Source organism: Camelus bactrianus, chromosome 8 (assembly GCF_048773025.1).
Source record: "Camelus bactrianus isolate YW-2024 breed Bactrian camel chromosome 8, ASM4877302v1, whole genome shotgun sequence".
Lineage (NCBI taxonomy): Eukaryota > Metazoa > Chordata > Mammalia > Artiodactyla > Camelidae > Camelus > Camelus bactrianus.
The window spans coordinates 28,230,215-28,244,472 of record NC_133546.1 but is presented as its reverse complement, the minus strand read 5'-3'; the positions used below and the strand labels follow the sequence as shown (position 1 = coordinate 28,244,472).

The 14,258-nt window shown below is 34.8% G+C and overlaps 1 protein-coding gene across 1 annotated transcript in view; it reads left to right on the top strand.

The window, feature by feature from the left end:
* ENPP3 (ectonucleotide pyrophosphatase/phosphodiesterase 3) overlaps nucleotides 1-12,351 on the top strand; it is a 60,457-nt gene extending 48,106 nt beyond the window's left edge. The window contains exons 21-25 of the mRNA XM_074368358.1: nucleotides 856-991; nucleotides 3,430-3,507; nucleotides 4,128-4,260; nucleotides 5,867-6,023; nucleotides 11,807-12,351. Of these exons, the coding sequence (XP_074224459.1) occupies nucleotides 856-991; nucleotides 3,430-3,507; nucleotides 4,128-4,260; nucleotides 5,867-6,023; nucleotides 11,807-11,977 (675 nt within the window). The 3' untranslated portion in view covers nucleotides 11,978-12,351. The remainder of the gene's footprint in view (nucleotides 1-855; nucleotides 992-3,429; nucleotides 3,508-4,127; nucleotides 4,261-5,866; nucleotides 6,024-11,806) is intronic.
* The last annotated feature ends 1,907 nt before the right edge of the window (nucleotides 12,352-14,258 follow it).

The window sequence follows — 14,258 nt, the reverse complement described above, 5'->3', positions numbered from 1 at the left end:
TTTTCCCCTGCTTAACTGAGATATAATTGACCTATAACATTGTGTGAGTTTAAGGTGATGCTTTGATACATGCATATATTATAAAATAATTACCAGGTATGTTTTAGATATCACAGCTAATTTTGCTTTGAGCATAATTTAGTAAATAAAGGAAGAACATTCTAATTTAATTTAACCTTTTAAAATAAATTATAAAATAATTTTACTAAGAAATACATACATTGTGAGCAATAGAAGGCATATAAGGCAAAATCTCTGAAAAAAATTAAATGAATAGCAAAATGTTTACATACTCATGAATATATGCTAACCAAAACATGATCATGTAATACTGTATTAACTTAAGTACTTAGGCAGCACATTTATAGGATGCCTGCTAATAAGTAAATTATTATATTAGTCTTTACATAAAGTTGCAAATAAAATTATTAAAAATATATGTTCTTATATTTCATGATGAATAAAGAATGGCTATACATTTATTAAAGTTCCAAAATAAGTAAGTTTAGACAACCAGAGCTTCTTTGAGTTGACCTTAAGTTTAATCCTGAAAAGGATCTGGGTTTTTAGCAGTAGCTCCCATTATTCCTCTGCACTCAAGTCAGGTTTTATTCTGCAAATATTCCTTCCCAAGGTGTATTTGATTTGCCCTTCCCGTGTCCCTAACCAGAAGGGAACCACAGAAGAAAACATTGCTGAAGACACCCATTTCCATTGCTTCCGGAGACCTGATTCACTAAGAAAATAGGAAAAGGTTAAATGAAAAACATTCTAGGGAAGTTACTAACCATATAAGGTGATGGGTGAGCCACACCGTGGGTGTAATTTTTTTTTTTCTTTTCTCTCTTTCAACAGGGAGACACATCGCCTCTTCCTCCCACTGTCCCAGACTGTCTGCGGGCTGATGTCAGGGTTGCTCCTTCTGAGAGCCAAAATTGTTCCTTCTATTTAGCAGACAAGAATATCACCCACGGCTTCCTCTACCCTCCTGGTTAGTATAACTCTTTTTTAGAGCAGCAGCTTAGAAGGCCCTCATCAGCTGGATGTGGGCATGTGCCTTAAACATATGCTCCCCACCAAAACTACCTGCTTGGGCTAAACCAGCTGCCCAGGAGGCTTCCAGTGGTTGTGGCCTGGCCTGGAGCAGTGCAGCAGCTATAATAAAGGCTAATAAATTTTGCAGTGGGAACCACACATCAGCTCTAATCTGGCCCAGATGTTCAGAGAGTTCGGCAGGTTTAAGTTTAATTTTAAAACTGAAGGTTCTTTGGAGAGGGACACAGCATCTAAAAAAACTTTTTTTTCCCCTCTGGTGACTGGCCAAGATAAGGCTTGCATCAAGAACGCAGTTGTGCCTTGAAGATAAATCGGCTGGAAATCAACCTCTCACTCATGCTATATGTCCAACAATTTTAAACTGTGGATTAAGCAGCCAAATGAACTTGAATTTTTTTTTTTTTTAAGAAAGCATCTCTTTTGGTGACATGCAGAAACCAGTGTGATTTTTCCAAAATTCAAATCTCTTCTCTGCTCTACAGGAATTGTTATTTCCCTAACTTACCCATGAGATTTTTAACAATTTCAGCTTCTGGGAATGGATTTTCTCCAGATATTTGGCTTCAATTTTCTGGAAGCCAGTACCAAAGAGGTCAATTGAAAGGTTTATAATTTAGAGGTGCTGAGATTTACAGTGGGAAAAAAAGGCTTAAGGAAAGCGAGTAGCACATCAATGAAAAACTCCTAGCAGAGAATTAGGATAATAAACTGATATATCTTATTACAGTATCTGGAGACAATTAGAGCCACCCAATTTATGTAAACCCTAGGATAACCCTTAGTTCCTATATTTATTAATACAAAATTTTTAATTGGCATATAAAAGTATATCTGTTGAGCCCTAAGATGTTGGTTGATTTATAAATGTTTGCCTTGACAGGGAAATGAAATTAAAAGCAGCTTGTCTCAAAACGTATTAAGGAGAGAATGAAACTCCCTTCTTTCTCCATTACAAATTCTAACGGTTAGCAATTCCCCTATAAGCAAATTCATATTTTTCTCTGAAAAGAAGATAATGTTATGTTTGTCAATTTTCCAACTTTTAGAGTTCAGTTTAAAAAGTAGAAAAGGTGGGGAAGGTATGGCTCAGTGGTAGAACACATGTTTAGCATGCACGAGGTCCCAGCTTCAGTCCCCAAAATCTCCATTAAAAAAAACCATAAATAACACCCCTTAAAAATAGTTTTAAAAAAATAGAACAGGCTTAGAGGGGATCCGAGGACCATAAACAGAATGTGAAATCTTAAGGGAAAAAAGAAATCTTGCTTCTCATTGCCTTTTGGTGCCCACATATTGGCCTTTTGTTTTGAGTATTAGTTAAGGTAGCCAAGTGTAGTTTAAATATAAAAAGCATTATAATAAATATTAACTGGCTTGCAGCAATTTAAATCCTCACAATATTCAATCAGGTAGAGGCCTTGAGACCAGTGAAGTATGGAGTGACACAGCACTTTGCCTAAGTGGGTCAGCTGGTGGCCGGTGGAGCTGGGATTCCAACCCAGGCAGTCTATACTCGATGGTACACACGCCCAGCATGCACTGTACTAAATGGCACCACCATGAGTTCTCAAAGCCACTCATCCGTGGTGTTCTCAGCAGTCTTCATTGAGTTAAAACTCACTTTCTTAAGAAAATTTTATTTTGGATGAGTTACTTATCATAGCATTATTATTTGATGTATGTTCAACATCTATGCTTTCCTATCCATAATATTACATTTGTTTCCTAGAAACTGTGTAATACATTACCCACGAACTTGGTGGCTTAAGACAATAGAAGTTTATTCTCTCAAAGTTCTAGAAGCCAGAAGTCTGAAATCAGGGTGTGGGCAGGGCCATGCTCCCACTGAAGCAGAGAATCTAGGGGGGCATCCTTTTTTACCTCTTGCAGTGTCAGGGGGCTCCAGGTGTGGCTTGGCTTATAGCTGCTGCATCACTCCAATCTCTGCCTCCATCTCCACCTGGCCTTCTCCCCTGAGTCCCCCCTCTTCTCAACCTCCCATCTCCTTATAAGGGACCTCGTGCATGCTAAACCAGTCACTGGATTTAGAGCCCATCCTAAAACCAGGATAATCTCATCCTGAACCCTTACCTTAGTTACATCTGTAAAGACACTGTTTTCTTACCTATCACATTCAGAGGTAATGGGGGGTTAGGACTTGGACATACTTTCTTCAGGGTCGCCAACCCACTACAGGTATCAAATGCATAAATCTGCCTGCATTATTGATTACTTCTACTAGAGAGTGCTTGGTGTCTCTGTGTTTTGTGTGTTAATAAATTTACATTATTGTGTAAGAGTAATGGGCCTATTCTGTAGTATGTCATATTTTTCTCTTATAGCTAGATTTACTAAAATTCATTTGTTTTGCAGCAAACAATAGAACTTCTGATAGTCAATACGATGCTTTAATTACAAGCAATTTGGTCCCTATGTATGAAGCATTCAAAAGTAAGTATATAAGATTATTAAATTTTAAATATCCAAGTGACTTCTTGAACTTCTGAACTAGACACATCTTTTATTGCAATTTGTTCCTGTTTATTGAGTCATTTTGTTCCAATATTTTAAATATAGAAACAGGAAGGATCTCTGACATAAATTCTTTTCCACTTACTTCAACTTTGGCTGACTTGTTGCTAGAATTTTGATAATTTTTTTCAAAAATCCTAATTTAACTGGAAAGAACCAATCACAAAGCAAAATTTTACTGAAACTCACTATAGGTAAATGAAAGGTGTTTGTCCCCATAGTCATAATTAATAAGGCAGTATGTGTGTTCTGACCATTTTTGAATACTCACTGTCCCCAAAGCAGCTCAGCCCTGGGGAGGCATTTGGAGACATGCTTCACTGTAATTTCAAGACTGCAACTCCATCAACAACAAAAAGTTATTATTGATGGGCTGTTTGTTTTTGTTGCATAGACTATTTTGCAGAATTACTCAATGACCACTGACAAGTATTGAAGCAGAGTTGGATACTATTTAAATGTATCCTGTTTATAATAGAAAATATTTCCACATCCAATAGAGGTAGATTTTTTTTAACACCTTATTCTTTCATTTTTAGAAATGTGGAATTACTTCCATAGTGCTCTTCTTGTAAAATACGCCATGGACAGAAATGGAGTAAATGTGGTTAGTGGACCAGTATTTGATTATAATTATGATGGTAATTTTGATGCTCCAAATGAAATTACAGAGTAAGTAGTTTGAAACCAAATGGACTTTTTGATTTAGCAATAGGGTATTTTAAGAGGAAACCTCAATAGTTTAAATTAAAGCTCAGTATTCTTAATGTTACATAGCATATTTATATAGAGGTGTAATTGTTGAGCATTTTCAACTAGTCTATCTAAATAGTTAGCAAAAATTTTATACGGCAACAATTTAAACTAACTGGCAAAGAAAAAATACCCAGGAAATTTTTAGCAAAATTTGCATTTGGAAATTTTCTACACTAATGGGAAAGGGAAAATGTGATTTTGTCAAGGTTAAGGAGGTAGGGAAGACTCGCTGTACTATCAATAAATGTAGAACCAGCCCAGCAATAACTAAAAATATCAAGTAGTGACTATTCATAATATTGTCCAATAGTTTGGATAGTGGGTGATTCATTAAATCACCCAGGAGAGAGTATAGGCTTCCTGTAGAACACTAGTCCCACTAAATTGTACATCTTTGTACTAAAATTGGTCATAACAAGTTGCTAAGAATTACCTTTGAATGCAGCACACAGGAATAGAGGGTTTTAGAAGTGTCATCTATTATTTCTCTTTATTATCAAAATGAACGGGAGGGTCAAACTAAATTATTGTACTGTCTAAGCCTGGATTATGTAAAGCAATGATTTCTACTTATATGTTCTGATAAAGTCACACTTATGACCACTAAGTATGTGGCCTTTTTGATTTTGTTTGCCTACTCCTTATTTCAATGTTTAATAGTCCTATCTTTCACCATTTAATAATCGTAGCAAACACTTTGATAGCACTTTACTACACTCTAGGTACACATCTAAGCACTTACATATACTTCATTTAATCCACAAAACATCCCCATGTTAGATTCCATTAGCTCCCGTTTAGAAAAGGAAACAGAGGCACAGAGAGGTTAAGTAACTTGTCTAAGTTTCACAGTTAAGTAGCAAAGCCAGGACACAAACCCATCTCGTCTAGCTCTTACTCTCCATCACAGTAATATATTACTACTCATATTCCTTTTAGCGGACTCATACTGGTAGCTTACCTTTAGTTTGCACTTAAAACTTTTTAAACACTTTCATGTTTGTTATCTGAAACTGAAGGACTGTCATGTATCAGTTGCATGGATTTATCCTTGTCTGTGCCATGAAGTTCGTAGCATAGGACTGCTTCCGTGTTAAAGTTGAGGAAACTTGGAAAGTCGTAGAATATTCGAGGATTAGTACATGTCCACACATGTAGGAGAAGTGCACAGCTAGAACTGGGACCCTGGCTCATTTGTTCCCAGCCCCTACTCTATTAGTAAACATTGCTATGAAGTATAAAGCCAACAAAACTAGGAAACACAAAAGGCAAAATGCCATGCGCTGCTTTTCTTTGTATTTTAATATTTTCCCATGATGTTAAAATGACCAAGCCTGTACTTCTATAGTCCTCTATCCTGGCTCACTGAAGTCTAAAAATGTATGATAAGATTTTTTTACTTTCTATTAATTTACTTTCTTTTAAATAACTCTACCTTGACATTTCTTTAAAAAAAATAGGCATTTATAATCTTCCGAAGCAAAAGTGTAATAACATCAAATCTTTTCAATTATGTTTTTAGATATTCAGCCAACACCAGCGTTCCCATCCCCACGCACTACTTTGTGGTGCTGACTAGTTGTCAAAATAAGAGCCAAACCCCCGACGCCTGCCCTGGGTGGTTGGACGTCCTACCCTTTGTCATCCCCCACCGACCTACCAACACGGAAAGCTGCCCAGTGAGTATACCCTCGGAAAGTCTCCGGGCCCTGAGAAAATGATTAGTCAGAGCTCATCTGGGCTTTCATAGAAGTGACTCTAATGCCAATATGTTTTTAGGTGTTTCGTGGGTTAGAGCTGTACTAAATATGCCATCATTTTTAAACATTTTCTTAGACCGTTGATCTTTGTGTAATTAATATCAATTTAAACATATATATGCTTGCATGAACATGTGTTTATACAGTCATGTTATATATTTTATTTAGACACATTTTATTCACATTCACTAATAAGGGAAGGGGTTGTATCTTATTAATTTTTTTTATTCTGGACACAAACCAACCTTATGTTTCTGTCTCAAAGTTGACACTAAATTAATGTTTCTCATATGAATATGTAAATATAAAATTTCCATCAACTTGAAACATGAGGTCTGAAAGAACATGTGTATGTCTATATGATGTATATCATATAGCTATAGATAGAGATGATATATATATATTTATTTACAAAATAAGTTAGTGCAAATAACCATCCTTTTTTGAACATCTGTATTAGGGCGCCTCAAAATCTTTTGGATTGAGGCAAATTATATATGAATGATTACTTCAACTTCATATATGTTCTTTACAGAAAAACATGTATTCTGGTAATTGGATTTGCTGATCATTCAGCAAATGTGTTGAGTACCTATAAAGTGCACAACATCATGGTAAAACTTTTTAGAACACATCAAAGAGGAGCACATTGTCTCTGCCCTCAAGCAGCTCATATATAACTTTGATATATAAATGAGATATAAACACATAAATGGGTCAATCATATAAGAAATATTTTAAAAATTAGAAAATAAGAAACATTACAAAGTTAGAATTAATTGCCAAATACTGTTATAAGGATTCAGTATTTCAAATTTGAAACATTTTTAGCTGGAATAATCAATAAAGGTTACATAAATTGAGGCTGGAGTAAGGCTGGGCCCTGAATGATAGGCAGAATTTGAACAGATTGAGAAGATTAGGAAGAATCTTCCATGGAGAGAATGAAGAATGGAGAGGACTTGGTGACTGCATGTAAGAGCCAAAGGAAAAGGGAGACTCAACGCTGAATCAGAGATTTTAAATGTAGGTAATTAGGAAAAAGACAGAAAGAGAAAAGTTAGGAACAAGAACTAGTTCGGCAGATGTATAGGCTAACTAAGTTTAGGCATGTCTAGTTTGTAGAAATAGGCGTTCATGTGGAAAATCCCATGGGCTATTAGAGATGGAAATTAAAGCCCAGGTTCTAGGCCAGATTGGGATTCATCTCTGTTGTTACAGGTGTTTGACACATAACTACCTTCACCGTGCTGTGTACTATAGATGATATACAAATAAATCAATAAATCAGACAAGTATTCTAGCAAAAAAGGCTCATAGACCACTTAGAAGCCTGGTAAAAAATAGAAGAAGGAAAAATAAATGGCACAAAGAGAGACAGCTAAAATTGTAGGATTTCAAAGGAGAACTACTTCCTGGTAAGGAAGGTAGCAACATTCTAGCTGAATCTTGAAGATAAGACTTGAACTTAAGTGTTGGTTGGTTGCTTTCAGTGACTAAAGATGGAAGGCAAAGGTTAGAGGATAAACAGTGAATCACTCGTAGCCCTAGATAGAATGAGGAGGAATTTCCAACCAAGAAGCTATCAGAAGATGTTGTGTAGTTGAATCTCTTCCAGTTTTTCTTGTCAGAAGTTTATTTGGTTGACAAGGGTAAGCCATCATTCTTCACTTCCTTTTCCAGTGGCAGACATTGGTTACTGATACAATGTGGTACCCTTTTCCACTGAATCAGGACTAAATAGCTCTTCATCATAGAGGTTCTAGGTAGCCATTATGGATTGATCAGAATGAGTGTGAAAAGGCCAAACTATATGCTATTCCTGGTCTAGGCCCTCATTGCCATCTATCAGGACTTCTGAATGAATGAATGGATCCTAAGCAGTTTCACTGTCTCCTGTCTTCCTCCCCTTCATCTCTGTATAGCACTACCAAGTTCTTAAAATTTAGTTTTTCATTATGACACACTTTCTTATCCCAAAATTTTGATTATCCACCCTGAATAAAAATACAACACAAACACAAAAATATCCAGCCTGTACTTAACACTCTTTGCAATCACCCTCAGTTGACTTTGCAGACCCAAGTTTCCAGCCAGTCCTTTAAATTACTTGAAAACCTCTTGAGTTTCCCCACTTCCAACTAATTGCTCATGCTCTTCTGTCCCCTAGAATGCCCTTCTTTTCCATCTGCTAAAAATTCCACTTACACTTCAAGGTAAAGTACAAATGGCACGAAGCTTTCCCAGAACATCTAAAGTGGAGCTGATCTCAAAATTAGCAGGGCATCATCTCTGTGGAATAAGACATGATCACTAATGAATTGGACAAATTCCAAGGTTTTAAAGAGTATAGTAATAGGGATATGATATCTATAAAAATAACTACAAGATTGTGAAGTTAATAAGATGTGACTATCAATTAGCTAGGAGGGAGGGAAGAGAGAGGATGATTGATAGAATCAAAGGTGACTGAAAATTTAGACATGGCTGGCCAGGAAGTATATAAGACGACTTGTCGTTTTGAGAAGGATAGATTTGCTGGTTGATGGTCTTCAGATTGAGAAACTAGTTGAATATCTAGGAGAATATGTGAGAGGCAGTATGGAATGGAACTTAAATGCCTAGGTTTTGGAGTTGGTTATCTGGGTTCAGGTATTAATTTGGCCTCTTTGGGTAAACAAATGAATGTCACTTCCCTCAACTGTGTAAAAAAATTCACCTTCCCTGAGGAAGATGTTGTGATAGTTAAATGAGATATTTCATATAAACCCCTAAGAATTCTCAATGAATAGTAAGCACTTGGAGGCCATCATTAAGAAATTACATTTGATGAAGGGGTTACAATCTAAAATCAACACAAAATGGAATTGTATGCAGATAAAATCACCCAGAATCAAATCACCCAGAAAGCAGAGTACATACACAAGCCGTACCTTAATAAGTGAAAATCAGTCAGTATTTTCACAAGCATTAGAACAGGTAATTGCGCTTTAAGCACCCAATGAAATCATTGGCTGGCTTCAAGGGTCATGTCATATGAAAATTCTGCACTTTTAAATATTCTAATCACTGAGTGTGGGGAGGTAGTTGCACTATAAGAGGTTTGAGGGAACTGATATCAGTTGTAGAAACGGTAGAGTCATGATTCCACTCATACTTGTAGGGAACTAGATTCTTACTTCCTTATCTATTTTCTTTCTTCCCTTGTTCTTCCATCCTTTTTTCCCTTCTCTTCTTTTTCCTGTTTTTCTCAACTTTGTAGTGTTAAATTCCTGTCAGATAAATAAGAATGTTAACATGAGTCCGTGACTATTATTATTGTAACTTACTCAGTATATATCAGAAATGCAATTGGAGGTATACAGTTGTATTGTAAGGAGAATTAGGGGTATACAATACAGGTATGGAACTTGGAAGAGATCAGAACTGTAGAGTTAGATTTGGTATTAAATCATGCCAAAGGGGAGAAAGTGGAGAGTAGAGATCCAAAGATCAGATTGAGGGAAATGTCTATTCTTCCAGGATGGAAAAAACTAGAGTCACTTGAGGAAACAGAAGGTGTCATCAAACAAGTAAGCAGAGCTATGGAAGACAAAAAAAGAAACTTTTAGAAGCTTGATGTAAACAGCTAAGTGAAAGGTCTTCAAAAATCCACTCAGTTAGGTCCTCTTTGACAGAACGGTTTCATTAGTGTGATGGCAGCAATAACCAGACTGTAAGTGAATAAACAGAGAGAATAAGGAAGTGATTAGGGGAGAAAAACACTGAAACTAATATTGCCTCAAAAACTAACAAACTGAGTTGTATTTTTGGATATATACAATAATTTATGTAACAGGTCTAGTACGTATGTAATCCATAAATGAATTTTGTAATATATAAAATCAAAATTGTATACTTACATATGGCTCCTAAGAATTGAATATATGCAAGGCTTCTGTTCTGTCGGGATGCACCGTTGCAGCGGGGCAGTTGTGTATAGCTGGCTTCTGTTCAGATTGGTTGGTGCCGGTGAGCTACCAGATGTGAAACAGCTTGAGTATCACCCCTGCCTAGGTATAACTATATGTTACACTTTAAGATCATTACATTGCAATTCCAAAAAGCGAATACTCTCAGGTGTTCACTAAACATTCAGTTAGATGGATAAGCCGGGAGAAAATAGAGTGATAAAAGCTAGGTGGGAGAAAACTTCATTTAAAAAGTCACCAAAAACATTAAATGCTACTGACATGTGAAATAATGAAGGCAAGAAGAAAGGCTGAATTCGATCGCCTTTGGAAATATGAGTTAAATCAGTACACTGCATATTTATTTAAAAAAATCTTAACTCACATCATGAATCTCATACGGAGAAATGCTTTGGAGGTTCAAAACAAAGAGTAATTTCCTCTTATTCTTCCTCTGGCTCAAATGGTAGCTGCCTATTTTAATCTTGCATATTTAAAAAACAAATGAACTGAAGTGTGCTGAAGTCAACTGAAAGACTGATCTGAAATTAAAGCAGACTCATCTAATTAAACACGCTTTTAAACTTTCCTACTTTTTAAAAATTTAACTGAAATTTAGCAATATCATATAAATATGGGAAAATTAATAAATAAAGAGCAAGGAATTTCATAGAACTCCATGGCTCTAAATTATTGAACTAACTTTTGTATATATAGTAAAAAGTTTTTTACTGTACTATTTATTGTACTATTTTTTACTGTGCATTTTTTATATATAGTTAAAAACCTATTAAAAGTCAAATGGCCAAGAAATAGCTGAAAAAAATACTCAATAATACTCAGGGTTAATAAATTTTAAGCAGGGATAAAACACTATTTGGCAAGGATGTGGGGAAATGGGGATTATCCTCCACTACCAGTGCAAGTGTAAATTGGTATAAACACTTTGAGAAGTGCTAGGTTTAATATCGGTTAAGATTAAAATTACATGTACTCAATGACCCAGCAATTCCATTTATATATCCTAGAAACTCATGTTCTTGAACATAGAAGACGTGAGCCAATTTATTCATTACACTATTATTTATAAGGCCAAAAATACTATCAATGTGGCAATGAAAAAAATAAACTGTGCTACCACAAACCACAGCTAAAAACAAATGATTTAACTAGATCTAGATATTTCACTATGGATAGATCACAAACATAATATTGAATGAAAAAATTATTTATAGAATACCACTTACATCATTTATATAAATTTGAAAACATAAATCAATGCTATATATTGTACATTGGTGTGTAGTAAAAGTTTAAAAATATAGACTGGATTCGTGCTGACTCATGATAACAATTAGTTCTGAGCAGAGGAACATCGGCGACTTAACTTCATCTGTAATATTTCATTCCTTTAAAAAATTTATATTTGAAGTGAATATAAAAATGGCTCGACTTTATGACTTTATGGTGGCCTGTATTTGTTAAGGTGTACTTTGTACTTTTGTTTTTCTTTTTCTTTTAATAACAAAACTAGGTGCATCAAATTAAGATGTAAGGCAATAAAAACCACAAGAACAAATATTGAATCATCATGTTGTACCTTTGAAACTAATATCACGTTGTATGTCAATTACACCTCAGTAAGAAAAAACAAACACACAGGAAAAGGGACAACTTTCAAGTAATAAAAGATCTTTCTGTTAATGAAAAATCATGCCTCAGGGAAAATAGTCTTTTGTTTTTCTTTTTCAGGAAGATAAACAAGAAGATGTTTGGATTGAAGAAAGATTCAAGGCACATGTTGCCCGGGTCCGCGATGTGGAACTTCTTACTGGGCTTGACTTTTATCAGGAAAAAGTACAGCCTGTCTCTGAAATATTGCAACTAAAGACATATTTACCCACATTTGAAACCGTTATCTAACTTAATACATAAAACAATTTTGGCAAAATGTAAATGATTTTTTCTGTTGAAGAACATAAAGTTTTCTATTTTTCCTCAATTCCTCTTAAAGCCATGTTGCATCATTTTCATTATTCCCTTCTCTTTTTCATTTCTATAAAAATGTATTATTTTAAAGTTTTTTTATACATAGATTGTGCTATAGATTCCATGTTATCTCATTTATAATCCTTGGCTATATTTTCTTGCCCAGTATTATCTAAACAGAATGGAGAACAAGAGAAGTGGGTCTCACTTTTGAATTGAACCAATTCTACTTCAGTTTTGTTATAAAATATTTTATACTTGTCCATCAGGCAATATTTATTAAAATAAAAAAACACACATTACCTTCATTCAGTGATTTTACTTGTAAAACTTGTGCCAACAGATATACTTTGCATAAATGCATGAAAATATTTATCTCTTGCAAAGACCAGAAAATAACCTATAAGGACTGGTTTTAAACAAACAATGGAATGCTGTTCCACTATTATAAAGAAAGAAGTAGATCTATATATTGAATGTATGGCTACTGTTAAATGAAGAGCAAGTGAAAGAATAGCATATGTAGTATGCTATCATTTTTCAGGGCTAGCAAATTTCCTCTATAATGGGCTAAATAACAAAAAAATTTTAAGGCCAGTCAGTCTCTGTTGCAACTACTCAACTTTGCGATTACATCAAGGAAGTAGTCATAGATAATACATAAAAGGAACTGGAGTAACTGAGTTCCAATAAAACTTTATTTACAAAAAGGGATGGAGGGCTAGAGTTGACCCATGGGCTCTAGTTTGTCACCCTTGATTTATATAATAAAGCCAGGGTGGGGAGAGGCAGGAATTAATAGTGTAAGAGAGAGAGGGGCAGAGAGTGAGGGAGATAGTTTTTATTTTGTGACTTTTGGTATTGCCTAAATTAAAAAAAACCTATATATGCATCTCCTTAATTTTTCAAAGTATGGTTATTAAGCAAAGAGATCCCAGTATTTATTTGAAGAGCATTACCATTGGTCAGATTGTTGGATTTGCAGACTGGCAAAGTTCCAGATTCATTTCTGATATACAGACCAGTTCATCCAGGGGACAGGGGCTTTGCTGATGATGAAAAATCTTGTGACCCGAGTTTCAAAAAGCAAACTATTTCTGCTAGGACTTCAATTGAATTATGGTTATTAATTGTAACTAATTGATTTCCTTAATGCCATTAGATTTTCTTTTTTCTTTTTTTAAAGATATTTTCTCTACTTATAGGATTAGTTTTAAAATGTACACTACAGCAGGGAGGGTATAGCGCAGGTGTAGAGGGAGTGCTTAGCATACATAAGGTCCTGAGTTCAGTCCCCAGTACCTCCATTAAAATCAATCAATCAATCAATCTAATAAAAATAAAAATAAAATGTACAATACAGACAGGCTGAAAAATAAAACAAAAATTGGAAACTATTTCCCTCTATATGGCAAAAAATGTTACTGTCCTGTATACAGACAGAATTCCTTCAATCAGTGTTCCCTTGCCCCACCATGGCTGGAAAACTAGTTAGAACCCCACTATAGAGAGATAAGTGAGGGATGATTACAACTCTGAACTGAGTTTAACTCTGGATGCCTTCATTGCTTCTGAGTTTCTCTGAAAGCGACTTAATTGTTTTCCATATTATGTCAAATGGGTACTCAACATCGAAATAAAAATTTCAGCCAGAGAAAAATTAAAATGACATATTTTGCATAGAGATTGTGTAATATAGTAACTTGTTTTGTTATAATCATTATCCCATTAAAAATATGTATGTGTAAGATCATCCTGAAGGAAGGAAACCATTGATTTAACAGGCAGGTCATGTAATTAAGGGGATTTGCAATTGCTACATTGTAACTTTCAGTATGTAGCCATCACATTTATATGCTGCATCTTCTTTATCCATTCGTCTATTGATGTGCACTTAGGATGCTTCCATAGCTTGGCAATTATAAATAATGTTGCTGTTAATAGTGAGGTGTATGTATGTTTTTGAATTAATTTTTATTTTGTGGTTGGCTTTATTCCTTTGATAACTATGTAAGTTTAAAAAGCTGAGGCTCTAAACGTTCTTAGAAACAATGGATAGTACACATATGTAAATTTAAAAAAATGCAGTATATTGTGTATATGTATTTAGATGCAATATATTGTATATGTGCCATCAAACTGTAACAATTCTACCTAATAAAACTGAAAAATGAAAAAAAATCCAAAAATATAAATAAAGTTGAATTAAAAGTAT